We start from the raw sequence: 16,911 nt of genomic DNA, 5'->3' as shown, positions 1-16,911 counted from the left end.
AACCTATGGATTTCTTCCTTGGAGGCAACTCTATAATTTCCCATGTTTCAGTTGCTCCATTGCATCTATTTTTTTTTTTTTTTTTTGCACATAGCCTCCACCCATTCTGAGTGCTCTTTAGCTTGATTATATGTGCTGGGTTCATAAGCAGTAAGCACATTCTCCAAACTTAGAAAGGAATCCTTAGCCATATAGGCTCATAAAACACACTAAAAGATGCACTATCTGAAGAATCAGGTTGTAAAGAAGGTGGAATATTTAGCTGAAACTCAGAAAATTTCTTAGAAATCTGTCTAGGTCTAGTAGATTGTCTAATAAGAATAGAAGAATTGATAATAGAATTATAAGAAGGTGTAAGAGAAGAAGAAGGAGGAGAATGTGAATCTGAATCAGAAAATAAAGGAATGTTCTGATCATTAGGAACTAGAATCAAAAGGAGAAGAAGAAGAAGAAGAACTATGTTGTAAATTTGGAGATGAATCAACAGGGGTTGTATTTACAGGAGCCGTGTTCACAGGAGGTAAAGTAGGTGTAACATCAACAGGTCTAGGAAAGTGAAAAGGAAACACAGTCTCACAAAACACAACATCCCTACTTAGAATTATCTTATTCTCAGCAAGATTATATAATTTGTAACCTTTCTGCCCAAATGGATAACCAATGAACACACACTTTCTTGCTCTAGGTTTAAATTTGTCACTAGACTTATAAGCTGCATAACACAAACATCCAAGTACCCTTAGAGCACTATAATGAGGAATCCTACCAGACAAAGCTTCATATGGAGTCTTCCATTTTAATATAGAACTAGGCAAGATATTAATAAGATAAGTTGCAGCCAATAAGAATTCACCCCAAAACTTCAAAGGTAGAGAAGCATGAATCCTCAAAGTCCTTGCAGTCTCTAATAAATGCCTATGCTTCCTTTCAACCCTCCTATTCTGTTGAGGATTGCCAGGAATGCTTTTCTGATGAATGATGCCTTTAGCAACAAACAACTGAGCACACTCTTCTTGAATTATTTCTGTGCCATTATCCTCCTAAGTGACTTAACCTTCACCCCAAACTGATTCTCAACATACTCAAAGTACCCTTTTATAGCTCCACAAACTTGAGTCTTATCATGTAGAAGATAAGTCCAATTTTTCCTGGTATGATCATCCAATACAGTGAGAAAATAAGAAGCCCCTAATAAAGATGGTCTCCTATACTTTCCCCAAAGATCCACATGAACCAACTTAAAAGGAGAAGAAGCAATGGAATCAGAAATAGGAAAAGGCAGTTTATGATGTTTCCCAAATAAATATGCCTCGCAAGAAAAATCACAGTTATTATTACCAAGAATAGAAACTATTACATACTTTAATGTGCTAGCAGAAATATGACCTAACCTAGCATGAACAAGCTCAACACTGGGTTTTACATTTGAGTTAATAGTGTTATTTACAAAGGAATCAACACTATCATTATTCTTAGAAGAAAGTAAAGCAAAACTAAATCTGTAAAGACCTGACTCCCTTGTTCCAACAGCCTTTACTTAACTAGACACAAGGTCCTGAAAGAAACAAGTATTTTTCTCAAAACGAGCACACAAGTGATTTTGATCAAGCAATCTACCTACTGATAACAGATTATGCTTGAAATCAGGTATATAAAACACATTTTGCAGGGTAATTTGAGAAGTCAGACATATACTGCCAGCATAAAGCACCAATTTAATAGTTCCATCTGGTAAACTAACTTTAACTGGATTTTTAAGTAATTTGTATGAATTAAACAAAGCCAAATTACTTGTCATATGATTTGTAACACCAGTATCAATTATCCAGCAGGTTTTATCATGATTATGAACTATAGCATCAACATTGGAAGCAATAGTTATACCTGCAAAATTGACTTCAGATGAAAGAGGATTGTCCAGCTGAGAAGAATTAGCTTGCATCATCTTCATAAACTCATTATACATTGCTGAAGCTGCTGCAATAGAATTACCAAAACCAGATCCCTTGCTAGACTCAGGAAAATCTCCAGGAACACTTCCCAAAATTCCAGGCCCAGCAGAAACATTTGCAGCAATCTTAACACCTCCCTTGCCTTTCAAAGCATTATACCAATCAGGCACTCCATACAACTTGAAACAAGTATCAATTGCATGACCACGTTTCTTACAATGATCACAAACAAGATCACTCTTAATTCGCTTAGAATTATCTTTACTCTGCTGAAAAACAGGCTTAGGCAACGTCTTAGGCTGAATAGAGTTAACATTCAAAGCACTCATCTCAACATAACTAGATGAGAGATTCAATTTCTGTTGTTGCTCTATTTGCTGCAATGTATAATAGGCTTTATTAATTGTAGGTAAAGGATCAGAACTCAACAGATTAGTAGTAACCTGATCATAATTCTTATTTAATCCTGACAACAATTGCATCAGTTTTCTCCTCTGATCCATCTCAAAAATCTTCTTCATAATACCACAACTAATCATCTTCAAGACACCAAAAATATAATCTGGAAAACCTTCTAAAACTTGTAACTTATCCCAAGTTCTCTTCAATCTTCCATAGTATCAGCAATACTATCATTATTATGAGCAGCAGAACTCAAATTTCTATGTAACTTAAACAATTGAGGAGCATTAGAATGACCAAATCGCTCAACAATTTCAGACCATAAATCAGCAGAAGAAATAACAAACATGAAACTCTCAGCAAGATTCTTATCTACTGAGTTCAAGATCCAAGACATTACCATGTAATCGTTGCGCAACCATTTCTGGTGATCAAGATGATCAATACCTGGAGAAGGCAAAGTTCCATCAACAAATTGCAGCTTGTTCCTAACAATCAGCGCCATTCTCACACTTCGATTCCAATTAACGAAGTTTGAACCAGTAAAAATTTTGTGTCCTAGTTGCATTCTAGGATGATCTCCGTTCGGAAGATAATAAGGATCATTGAAATTAACTCCATTGTTGTTCTGGTCCGAATTCGAAGAAGAAACTTCAGAAGCCATAAGAGATGATTGAAGAAATCGAATAAAAAAATCGAAGAAAATCGAAGTCGAAATCAATCGAAAACAAACGAACAATCGTTTGATCAAGAAACAAAGAAAACCATAAAATCAAACAATCCAATCCAGGAATTGCTCTGATACCATGTGAAATTCCATAATTATTTGAGAATTTCTAGAGAGAATTTAGAGGAAGAAGAAAAGAGTATATCAAGAAATTTGTGAAATGTTAACTTAGCTTTATTATTGAAGAGAAGAAACTTTAAATAGGAATTATTACAGCAACTAACTTTAACAAACTTTCCTTGAATCACGGAAAATTGTAACAAACTAGCCTAGTCAGCATAGATAAATATCTGTACAAAGATATTCTTACAGCAGCACTTAACAGTCTTAAAATCTGTGCCAAGGTGGAAAATATGCATTCAAGATTGTAATTTCTAACCTTGAATTTGATTCATAATTTACATACACATGCGAACCTATTAGGATTTATGAATGTGATTCATAAAATTCTGCTAATTACACCTAAAACCCTACAATTTGTAAAGTGACAAATCAATAATTCAAAAGGCGAGCATGAATACAGTCTAAAAACACTAAACATTCTATCAACAAGTCTTCAAGGCTCTATATGGGTCTAATAGACCAGTTTCTTAAAGATAATAATATAATCATGTTTATATTGAGGATTGCTATGCTTCACTGTCGATTCATTGCATCAAGAAAGTATACAAAGAATCTTAGTTATGAAGGAAGGTATAGTTTGAGGTTATTACATATCTCTTCACATATGTAGTAAATAAACTCCAAAATTATCCTTCACACTAGTGAAGCAGATTTCGCTTTCAACACATTATGCATTAGTTGGATTATTAATATATTAAAAGGTGTTTATAAAAACGTCCATGTGCCACGTAGACTCTTCTATATTATGCCATGTCACTTTGCCACATCACTTCACAAACGCTTCATAACACCACATCTCATATTATTAAAAATATGAAGACTTGGAGATTCAAACCCCAAACCACTCATAACAAAATTGACTTTACAGCCATCTAAGCCAATTATCACACATATTATAAATATTAAAAAGAAATATAAAAAAGTGTATATAATTATTGAAAAAAAAACACTCACATTCATTCTTGATCTTTTAATCAAAATCATATAACCAATATATAAAGCTAAACTTTTAGCCAGGTCATGAGGAAGCGACTCTTGGCGTTCTAACTTTTCGCCAAGTGTCGCGCCACGTTGGATAAATTAAAATAGACTTCATAAGATTAAAAAAAATTAAAAAATTAGTTTAGAATTTTATTTGTATAGAATTTTAGGTTAAAATTGTTAGTTTAGAGTTTTATTTTCGATGAAGTACCAATATTTCATATGTACAAATTGATTATAATTTTATTTTAAAAAATTATTTGATTATAATTCTAAAAAAATTATCATAAAAATTTAATTTTTATATCGTAATTTTAGCATGTTATAACTTAAAATTTTAAAGTGTAAAACATCCATTTATAATATATACTAATCGGTTAAAATAATATACTTCACAATCTAATAGAATTTTATTACTACTATGTAGACCTGTCAATTATGATTGGGTTATGAATTATCTCGAATTAGGTTTTGAGTCAAAAAAAGTTCAGCCCTTGCCTAAAGTTTTTGGGTTCGGGTCAATCCAACGGGTTTTGAACATTTATTTTATTTTATTTATTTTTTGTTAATTTATTATTTTTTTAATGTACAAAATTCAATCAAACATTTCCACTAACATTATTATTAGTTATTACATGCCTACTAGATAGTAAATCATCACAAAACACATTAATTTCTAACTAATTTTGTATCTTAAAATTTGATATATAGAATAAAATTTTATCTTAAAATTCATTAAACAACTCGGGCATCGTACGGGGCACAAAACTAGTTTATATATAAATACATATAAGTATTATAATATAGAATAAACACAATAAAAAATCCAAAATTAGGTTTTTTTTTTTTAAAAAAAAAATTATTAGAATATACTCATAATATGGTTTAAATAAAATAAAATACCCATAATAAAAAAAAATTAACATGTCTTTAAATTAAATAAACCTTATAAAAATGCAAACCAAATTACTGTAGCTTGTGAATAGTATCTTGTGGTGCTATTACAGCCGCCCCCAACATTAATGAATTGCCAATTATACCCCTTATTTCCACCGACTTACTTGGCCCTTGCTTTTCACCGACTTCCTCGCCTTCTAACCTTCTTGCTTCTTCCCACTCTATCTGAATCTGAAGGAAAAAGGGTCAGAGTATTTAGGGGAAACAAGGAGAGAGAAACCTAGAGAGAGAAACTTCTGCAACTCAAGATCAACGATCATCCCTTTCGACGATGGTGCTTCGATTCTTCTCAGCGTTTTGATTTTTCGAGTCTGAGGTTGTGGAAGACGATTTCCCGATCGTCACATTCATCAGGTTCGATCTAGTTTCTCTTTCTCGATTTAGTTTCAAATTTTTGGGCTTTACTTATTCGATTATCGTGGTTTTTTTCATATATGTTCGTGTTGTTTTCGATATGTTTTCGAATTTTTTGGGTTGAATTTTTATGGGTGTATTTGTGATTAATTGTTTCGTTTTTAATGGGGTTTATTTGATCAATTTGTTTTCGGTTTTTTGGGTTTATTTGTTCGATTTTTTAAGGGTTTATTTGTTCTATTTATTTTCGTTTTTTGGGTTGAATTTTAGTGCCTTCTTCGATTGTGTGGTGGTTTTTTTTGGGTAGAATTTCAGTACCTTCTTTGATTGTGTGGTGGTTTTTTGGGGGGTTTGAAATGTTTGATGGTTCATTTTCCGTAGTTTTCTCCTGATTGACTTCTAGCAATGAATCCAGAACATCAGTGCCTTTAGTTGAGCTTAATGGCAGCTTTTCTTGCAATCGTTCGTCAGTCATTCTAGGGTGGTTGATGTTGTGTCAGTTCCTGCTGAAAATAAGTCCTCCAGAGAAGAGATGTCAATTTTATTTTTTTTAACGCAACAAAAACATCTCAATAACTTTTTTCAAGAGAGATACAGCAGATGACTAGCAGTAGAAGATAAGGTATGATCGAAAGTTCAATTTTCTCATTTTTCTCATGATTAATGCCTAACAGTGCGTCTAAAACATCGTTGCCTTCAATTGATCCTGACGGTCTTTCCCCTTGCAGCCTTTGGTTGATCATAATCTTGAAAAAATCTATCAGCTTTCCAAAGTGAACACTTGTATGCCGTCTAATACCCTGTAGGTCGATCTTTTGTAGGAAAGGAAAATAGTCTGCAAAGTTGGGTTTCCCAACTTCTTCCATCACGCCTCGTATTGTCTCTCGAAATTCACGAGCAATTTCAGAATTGGGATCACCCATATTAACTGAAAAAAAAAAAAGTATTTGACAGAAAATTGAGGGTAGTAGTGAATGTTGCTTGGCTGATGTTTACTACTGTACCATCATCGCTGCTCTTCTCAACATAGGAAACAAGATCATGGATCTTATTTCTTTGAAGGCTTTGGCTAGCACCCAGTCTGCTTGACATTAATTCTATTTATTTTCGTTTTTTGGGTTGAATTTTAGTGCCTTCTTTGATTGTGTGGTGGTTTTTTTGGGTTGAATTTCAATGCCTTCTTCGATTGTGTGGTGGTTTTTTTGGGGTTGAATTTGAGTGATTTATCATTTTTTTGGGTTGATTTTTTATATTGTTAGTAACATTATTGTCTAATTTGTAACAGAATTGTTGATCTAAAGGTACAATTCTATCTCCCCATTTTCTTTCTTGTTCTAATTGGTTCAATTTTCATCTAACCTTTAATATGAATAGCTTACTTGTTTTTTTTCCCTATCTTTCCATTTTCTCTCAATATTTTCTCTTTTTAATTTTCTTATATGCATATGGTGTTTGCTGCCAAAATTTATGTTGTCAAATTAGATATTGCTATTGTGAGTGACTATAGAAGGTAGCTGTTGTTTCACACTGTTGCTGCTGCTATTCTGGTGCTGCCCTGTTACTGATGTTCTATTCGTCCAAAAATCATTGATCTGAAGTTATTTTTAGCTCATAGTCACTTCATCAATGTTTTAGATCTCGAAAAGTTATTCAATCTAGGCTCAAGAATTTCTCGATTTGGAGTTGTGTGCTAGGAGTTATGCCTTTTGGAATTTACTGCGGTCTGCTACCTGGTTTTATCGCAGCGGGCTGTTATTGCTCATTTGATGCCTATGTGGTATTGTTGTGTTGAGTTGGTTGGGGTGCTAAAATGAATGCTTGAACTTCTCTTATTTATTTTGTCTTCCCTTCTTCCATTTTGACAAATTAGGGAGAAGAGAGAATGAATAGCTTGATTATTATTGATCGATAGGTAGAGTATTTATACAAAACCTGCGCTCATAAGATAGGAAACAATATTCCTAAAGATATACTAACATAACCATAAACCCTAAAGATATATTCTCAAAATAATATCTTAACATAAATATCCTAAATATATTATTCTCTGAATGATATATACGGAAAATATATCACACATATATTTTCCGATATCTCTAACACCCTCCCGCAATCGTAACGACAGTAACACGAACGTTGCGATTGGAAATTTTTCACTTTGTTGAAGTCGAGATGCACACTCTTGTGATGCCTCCTTCAATTTTTGTTTCTTCTTTTTCAACGATGAGAACATTCATCTTTTCGAACTCATTAGTCATCAATCAAACAGGAACGTCATTCTTTTCGAACCTGCAAATAACAATTTTTGGTTTTTCCAAGAGCAAAACTGAGCTCCAATCAAATATTGGCTTTTCCAAAGTAAACCATACTCATATCTTTTATTGGTCTTTCAGAGTAAACCACACTCATATTCAAATGAGTAAAATCATGCTCGAATCAACTCACAAACCTTGTCTCACGGCACAAGAAGAACCAAATATATCTTGTCTCATGACACAAGAGAGCCGATTTTTTTTTTAACAAAAATATTGCGTCAAGCATAACGCTATTTAATGTCTTCATCTCCAAAGATATGTTATAGTGGAGGAAGTCCACTCACATACTCCCACAAAAAAATAAAAAATAAAAAATAAATCTCCCAAAAAAAAATTCACATACACATATGATTAACGTGTACCAACCCAAAAAAAAAATTTAAAGAGTATTAGTATTTCATAGCGGAAGCAAAATTTTGAATCCCACCGGTGGGTTTAATTTTCTAACCCACCGGCAGGGGGGAAATTTTTTGTGAGCGGTCCCAAGATTTAACCTGCTCTTGATACCATGACAAATTAGGGAGAAGAGAGAATGAATAGCTTGATTATTATTGATCGATAGGTAGAGTATTTATACAAAACCTACGCTCATAAGATAGGATACAATATTCCTAAAGATATATTAACATAACCATAAACCCTAAAGATATATTCTCAAAATAATATCTTAACATAAATATCCTAAATATATTATTCTCTGAACGATATCTACGGAAAATATATCACACATATATTTTCCGATATCTCTAACACATTTATTTACACATTAGTTATAAAGTTAAAATGTGGCCAATTTTGATTAATGACTATTTGGATAATGACTAATTGATAATTTGCCAAAGTGATGAGGATCAATGTATATGTTAAATTTTGAAATGTGTGAGTGACTAAAGTTAATTAGTTTAAATATATTAAAGGGTTTAAATGTTTATAAAATAGATTTGATGAACGAACACAATCAACTTCTTATTTCGTATTACATGAGCCTTTTGTTGTTTTTATTTAATGAGGTGAGAAAAATATATATATATGTAAAGGTTTGTAAATAATGTATGTCTAGATAAGGGTTGTGTTCTACTTATATGAGTGTAATAACTTATCAAGTTAGTTTGGGAAGTATTAAGGAGTCAACAAAGAAGTCACATTTGATATGATAGTCTCCTTATAATTTATTAAAATATATATTAGCATACAACTGATTACTTGAGAATCCTTTATCTTTTCTACTGTAATATTAGCAGCAATTGCAGGTTGGTGCAAAATAATGCAGTGCTTGAAGTTAGAGTCTTGTGCTTCTATAACAAAAAAAGAAAATTTAATTACGTGGCCCTCCTTGACTCCATATCAACTTAACTACCAAAAAAGCAACCTGGACATCCTTGTTAGAGTAAAGAGGTTAGTATTTCAAATATATTCACTCTTATCTCCTATTTTTGTATGTCAGCTATGTGTGCCGTTTCCTGCATAAATTTATGATGGTGAGCAGGATCGTGATCCTTTGTATTTGAAGCAATAATTAGTTTTTTTTCAAAAGATTTGCAAAGCTAGATCATTGTTAGACCTTGCATTTCTATGAATTCCATGAGTTTGTGAGGCGATGGATTCTAAAAGTATATCAAGCTCTTCTGTTTGAGATTATTACAATATACTACTCTTCTAGACTTTTTGTTCTTGAGCACTTCAATTAATTTACATCTCCACTTGCTTACTTTATTTTCTTGATTGTATGTATTAGAAGCCTGCCAATACTCATTAAAGCTTAGAGAGTAGTCATTACTTTAGGAAAATACAACTCATCACGATCACCAAACAACGTAGTCATGACCCGAAATTGAATATTGTTTATGTCATTTGTCATTTATGACTTTATCTACTCCTATAACAAATAATGTGTGCTACAAAACTGATAGAAGTAATAGATGACTTAATGTTCCGAAGATTCCTCTTACTTGTAATCTTGTGAAGAAGACAGGTTCCATGTTCTTAAAGTATTTGAAAAGGAGGCAGACTTTTCTGCCTAAAGTTTGTCATAAGATAAGAGATACATTATGACCTTTCCCATAACAAAGTTAATCTAGGAGGCATAGATAAAAAAAAATAAAAAAAAAAAGGACACCCTACTATGATTGCGTTCGCAGGTGGGCATTAACTAAATTCCAAATCTCGTCGGGGGTCTTGATGAGTTTAAGCGTACGTCTCTTCCTGTTTCTTTGACTATTTAGATTGCTCAATTATACTTTAGTTGCAATTATCTACATCAATGTTTCTGCTATTCATACTTGTTTTGTGTGTTTCTATACAGGTCTTCTTGTGTAAAATCTTGATGACATGTGAGCATTAATGTACCCCTGAGGTTTCATTCTGGTAGATCTATTGTTGCTGCCTCCTATGCTGCTTATAATGGTGTTGAATGTTAATATCATTGTTATATGTAGAATTACTGAAAGATCATTGTCCTATTGAATTATTTGACATTGATACACTGTAAACCAAATTATATTATATTGGTATAATTCCTAAGTTGTGAATTTACCATAACAATTACTACCTCCGTTACATATTATTTGCAACAATTTGACATAAAGTAGAGAGAAAAAGTGTTTAATCGTTGCAAATAATATGTAACGGGGGTAGTAACAACTTGAATAGATTTACTATACATCATGTCCAAAATTTTTAGAGTAGCAATTTCCGATTTGACTTGAAAGTTGATGTCTTAAAAGAATTTTAGTTCTCAAGTCACTACTTTCTATGAGAAGTACTCAGTTGATTGTTGATTGTCTGAAACTGTGAAGAAGTCATAAGATTATTTAAACTATATTTTACCCATGGTATAAAAATGTGGTATCGGTCGCGATCGCAGAAACGGTCGCGGCATCACGGTAACGGAATTGATGCGTTAGTCGCGGGCTGCATCGCGGTTGTAACGGGAGAATTTTGTTTTAAATTTATTAAACTAAAATTAATATTTTAGGATTTTATTTTAATTGTATATTTTTTAAAAAATAATTTAAGTCTTTTTTAGCCCAAATAAATTAAAGGAGTACGTTAGTCAGGAGTACAAGCAGTACAAATGTACAATTACAAAATTGAAATATTGGCAAGTGGAGAATTCCATTTTTAATAAAGTACCCACGTGAGGAATAATTATTTAGGAGTTTATAGGTACTACGCAACGGAAATAACATGAATCATATTCAATCAAGTACCAATCCCAAGATCACATGCATAACACCCAAGACACATAATCATACCTTTGACGCGTGAATTGCACGAAGCTATTCGACAGGCAAATCAGGGAGAGAATAGAGCCCCAAGCGTTGCTCCTCTACTCAGTCCACAAGATTCGAACGAGCCGTCCACCAATACTAGATTGGTCGAGTGATTGAGGAAAACCGCGATCACCACCTTTATGGACAACCGACCACCGCACGAACCACCACCACCACGAGACACAACCGTGCGCCGAGGAGGAGGAGAGAGCCGTGTGAGAGTGAGGACTATGAGAGGGTTGGGTTTCGTGTTTGCTAATTAGGGTTTGATCACACTGATCAGTTAATTCCTTTTGTACTTGCAAACCTAGGCACCTAGTCTATTTATAATATAATCTCATTATAATTAGACTAGGGCACGAAGCCCAAAACTCTCTTATCCACTCCATATGGCCGGCCACCTAGAGTGATGAGGCCCATGATGGGCCTCGTCCTCTAATGCTCGATCTAGCCCCTTTGTGTGACCTTCTAGGATCCGTCCAATTGGGCTTTGGGCTATTTTACTAGTCCAAAGATTGTTATTACCTCTAGATATGGCAAAACGACGACCCAAATGTACAAACTTAATTATCTCCATAATTTGATCCAATTATATATCTAGTAATTGCAGACGACGAAGACATAACTCCTTCAATCTCCCACTTGTCTGAGACAAGGGTGCAATATTCAAATTCCTTAAGTCAATATTTGTGTCGATTTGATAATATGATTGCATCACATGTCGAGATCATATTAATCTACAAATCGTTTCTTGAAATCTGAGTTAGAATTACAAAACCAAATGATTACTATGTAATGCATTTGAACGCGGCCACGTATTTTCTGAATTCTCCCTCTTCAAGCGGCCATGACACATTTCCTAATTTAATAGGTAGACTCTATCCAATCTTGTGGTAACATGACTCCCACTCAACTTTTGAAATAACCTGGAAACACCCTTTATAATCTCCAGTTACGGCTAGACGTTTGAGTGTACCACAGTCATAACATCCATTGAATAAAATCAATGTTCCACTCATGTGAAAGGAATACACTAATATATACGAAAGCTCTATACTTGAACTTCAAAGTAGGTCAATAGTTCGATCATGCATCATTCATGCATATCCAAGTGATTGCCTAGCATCACTATGCCCCTATAACCCATGAAACTGCGCTATCCAATCAATCTTACATGCTAGTTCATTTATTGAAATCATTTATGTCCACTTTAATGATCTCGAACTAGGAACTTAAATAATATATAAATTTTGTTCACGTGTGGGGTTTCAATTCACCAGATCATCAACCTGATGAGCCCATCAATTCATAATTTTTTGGACATTTTATTTAATTTCCAAAATCATAATTAAATGAGAGAAATAATAATTTCTATTTTAAACATAATTCTGCAAATTGATGCATTTCTCATGTAATATGTTTTCTCAAAACATATACAACTTAAATTACATAACTTGCTTCAATCCTAAGACTTTAATATGACTCTCATACCTTAGTCTATGGAAGGGGTTTAGTGATTTCTTACTCATAATAAAACTTTACTTTCCGCTGGTCTATGATCTCATAATTGAGGTGATATCTCATATCCTTTTGTTTGGATTTGTGATGTGACTCTAGTTCCTTTGTTCTTGGGCAAAGGTAACCTGTTAGTCACATGACATTTTAGTCCAAACTTCCTCTCTAACTATCATACTATAGTTTAATACACATATTCTGACATTGAGTATGCAACAGTGCTCTGCTTTGAACTCTTCAAGCTCACTGTCCTTCTCCATCCAGACACAAATATGCATTTAGATCACCATCTAGAATCATCTTGCCTGTTTGGAAAACTTGCATTCGTGTAACCTTTTGACAACTTGCTTAAATTACCATTTAACATAATAGCTAGAAGAATTCCTTTTAGTGCTTCTCAAGTACTCAAAGATCTGTTCTTGGTAATTCTCCGTATGCTTATTCTGAGATTGCTTGAAAACTGCTACACATGCACAAGTCATATGAAAAATCTTGCTTTGTACATTTCATGTCACAAGTAATGGACCCTTTTGCAAAAGCATGTGGTACATTATCCATACAACTCAACTCTATTAGCTTTTGAAGGCACTGAGTTTTACTGAGTGTAATACCATGAAACATGGGAAAACATCCTCTCTTAGAGTCTTGCTTCATGAACTTGTCAAGATCCTTATCAACATAAGTCTCTCGATTCATTTCAATCATTCTTCAAGATTCACTTCATGGATCGATCTTGATTCCCAATATGTACTCAACATCTCCTAAGTCTCTCATATAGAAACAATCTTTCTAACCATTGCTTGACTCATTCAAGCATTGATATATCATTTCATATGAACTGTATGTCAACTACATACTAGACTAAGAAGACCAATTTCTCCCACTAAACTTCTTGTCTCTACAAGATTCCCTTTTCGTTCTACTAAGGAAATCAAACTGTTTGATTGCCTAATTAAAACGAATGTTCCAACTCCTTAATGCTTACTTCAATCCATAAATGAATTTCTGAAGTTTGCAAAACTTTCTAGGAATTTCTGGATTTCAAACTCTTAGGTTGTATCATATACATATTCACCATCAAGAACATTTCATGAAGGCAATTTTGATATCCATAACTAGAATAATCCGAATAGGCTTACCCAACTAATAGGTTTGACCCTATTTGTAAGACTATTATGGACTTAACACATCTTTACAAACATGGAGTCCATACTAGATTTCATGGCTTTTAGGACATTTCTTGAGTTGGCACTTATCCAAAGCTTGCTTGTAGGGCATGGATTCTAAACGTTCTAATAAGAAAATTTTAGAATCCACCTTTTCTCATAATTTCAACAAACTGTTTGTTTTGATCCCAAGTAACCTACGATAGGTATAAGCGACAATAGAATTATTCTCTTCAACTCTTTGAAGCCTTTCACTCTAGTGGGATGATAGAAGCCTCGCTAGTTGAATTAGCTTGCTTCGACACATGATTTATCAAATTAGCTGATTTCATGCGCATTCGTCTCTGATGTAGTGTTATCCACATCCATTTGTTGCTCGTCTCGAATCTCATCGAGATCTAACTTTACTCCCACTTGGATTTGTAGGAAGACATTCTTTCTATAAAGACATTATCGCGAGCAACAACCACTTTGTTTCTACGCGATTGTAGGAATAATACCTTTTAGTTTTCATGAGAAAACCCATGAAGAACTACTTTTCTGTTTTAGGGTGTATTATGTTATCTTTGTAAATATTTTACATTGATTTCATAACCCTTAATCCTGTTTAGAAAAGATAACTTTTGGAACATTTCCAAATCATAACTCTTATGACATCTTTTCTACTACTTTGGTTAAGTTTCATGTTTAGTATATTCGCAATTGTTGTTGTTCTAATGCATATCCTCAAAACGATATTTGTAAATCATTAAATCTTGGATCGAACAATGGCAAGCAAAGTTTGATTCATTCTTTATAAACACGCACTTTAATTGTAATGTTTCTGGATTGTGGATTAATTCAACAATTCCCTTCAGATGATCATTTCTTTTGAGTAAAATATTTATCACAACGATCATATTGTGGTGTTAAATTTTTTATCTCAAACTAATTTTATATTTTGTTTTGGAAATTTTGAACATTTCAATGTTTCCAAGCTTTACTTCATTAAGTAATTATCGAAATATTTACTTAAGTCATTAGTAAAAGCAATGAAATTGTTAAATCTCTTTTCTAATTTTAAACTTATTGGTTCACATACATCATATGTATGAGTTCCAAAAGGTCATTTTAGCTTCCTTTACCCTTTCTAATAAAAGGCAACTTGGTCATTTTAACTTTTATCAAGCATGACTTCTAATTCTCAAGTGATTCATAATCATATAAGAATAAGAGTCCATCCACTACTTTGGATGTGCAAATGGTTAATGTGACCCAACCTTACTTGTTATAAGTAAGTGTATTTTGAATCATCTAAATTTTACTTTTGTGATCTACTTATATCAACAAAATTAACTCATATCTAGCAAAATAAATGAAAACAATTTCTTACCTTGGTCATGGATCAACACTTGTCCAAGCCAAGTAAACCAAATTCAGTATTCAAAACAAGAAAACCAAAATATTGTCTCATCAAACTAGAAATTGTTCTCAAATCATGATAAATAATCAAAATTTAAAACTATGAACCTATTTCTGGTCACTCAAAACTTCTAGTGCACCTTCAAGCTCCATTTCCAATGCTAGTTTCACTTGTTTGTAGTTCCTGCGCAACATCACTATGTTAAGATCTGCAACTTGGTATCACATACCTAAGTGAAAGTTAAAATGTTTATAACAAGAGTGTTAGGTAACTCTTACCTGTCACTTAATCCTAGTGAGGACATCCTTGTTCAAGCATTGACTTATTCTCCTTTTAGATAATCCTCTGCATGATTCTTGAGTAAATCAACTAATTTGACTGCAGAATCTTCATCATCTTGACAAAGTTTCTCAAGGTCAAAACCATCATGTAGAGAATGCATAATTATATCATGAACCTGATGATCTTCATATGGTCTCCCTAACATACTCATGCGGTCAAATAGTTCAACCATCGTATCCACATGAATCTGTACTGACTGGCCTGGCAAGAGTTTTCTCGAAATTATCTCGCCATTAATCTTGTAGGTTTCAAACCTAATACTGCCAGTCCAGGAGTCGTCATTCTTGGGAACCATATTAATGATTTCCTTGACGTTTTCATCCATTTTTCCATCAACATGGGAATTCAGAATTCCATAGCAAACATCACGTAAGCACTTGAATAAGAGATAACGTTCATAGTTCATGAATCTTTTAGCCCAATCCTCTGGAATAGAAGATAGCATCATATGCGCAATTCTCTCACAATCTGAAACATTTCTCAAATGCTTCTCAAGAGTCATGCCTGGACTAAATCTGCCCTTGATTGGTAAGTCTAAACGAAATTCAAGATTTTCGTTCCTTAGAACACTTTTAAGTTCGCTTTCCCAATCGTTAAAGTTGAGAAAGTTAAGTCTTCTTTTCATTGTTGGAGGCAAAGAATTATTGTCATCATTGTTACGGCTACCCATCTATGTCAAAATAAGGCAAAGTTTAATAATTATGTTTAATTTAAATTAAAGTACCACAAACGCATTCATTTGGTAACTTTAAAACACTTTATTCAATATTTAATTGATCCCAATTGAATTTAAGTGATTCCAAGATCCTTTATTCATGTAATAATTGACCGAACTTTGGCCCTACCATCAACCATTACATTTTCAAGGTGAGTAAACTCTTTACTGATTACAACTCTTGTAAATCTTGGTTGAATAATTAATCATCACATGTTTAATTATTTCCCTTTGCTTCAAGGTTCTAAACTCTTTAGGTAACCTTGTTGAGCATAACCAATTAAAAGTGTAAAATTGGTTTTACCCCCACTCCCCTAAGATATAATATGACACCCATCTTTGGCATGACCCATCATAAATATCAAAGGTTTCATCGGTTTTTAATTGGAAAAGCAATCTCAATATTACTGGGACCTAGATTTACTATGTTGTGATTATTTAGTGAACTCTAGCGCATCATCAATCAACATAAATAAAATCTAACACGCATAATCTACTAATGTAATAAATCATGATATAGTATGGCCCCTTAACCCTAAGAAAACTAGAAATGAAAAAGCTCCCACTTGAATCGTCATGGATCTCCATCCACCTTGCTCCTTTGGGCCTTCACTTCATGGGCTTCTTTGGACTAACACTATTTAAATAACTATTCTATTTACTTTAAATAAAAGTTACAAAAATACTT

The 16,911-nt window shown here is 33.3% G+C and overlaps 1 protein-coding gene across 1 annotated transcript; it reads right to left on the bottom strand.

Moving 5' to 3' along the window:
- Positions 1–2,556: 2,556 nt before the first annotated feature.
- On the bottom strand, positions 2,557–3,018 carry LOC145572817 (uncharacterized). Its single transcript, XM_081631763.1, has one exon. The coding sequence runs from the start codon at positions 3,016–3,018 to the stop codon at positions 2,557–2,559; it is 462 nt and encodes a 153-aa protein (XP_081487889.1).
- Between the last annotated feature and the right edge of the window lie 13,893 nt (positions 3,019–16,911).

The sequence above is a fragment of the Chenopodium album genome, chromosome 2, assembly GCF_948465745.1.
Source record: "Chenopodium album chromosome 2, dcCheAlbu1.1, whole genome shotgun sequence".
NCBI classification, from domain to species: Eukaryota; Viridiplantae; Streptophyta; class Magnoliopsida; order Caryophyllales; family Amaranthaceae; genus Chenopodium; species Chenopodium album.
The sequence above is the reverse complement of the archived record's forward strand: the minus strand, read 5'-3'. Positions and strand labels throughout refer to the sequence as shown.

Bases quoted from the DNA above. Each gene is read 5' to 3' on its own strand.
- LOC145572817 (XM_081631763.1), bottom strand. From the start codon at position 3,018: ATGGCTTCTGAAGTTTCTTCTTCGAATTCGGACCAGAACAACAATGGA.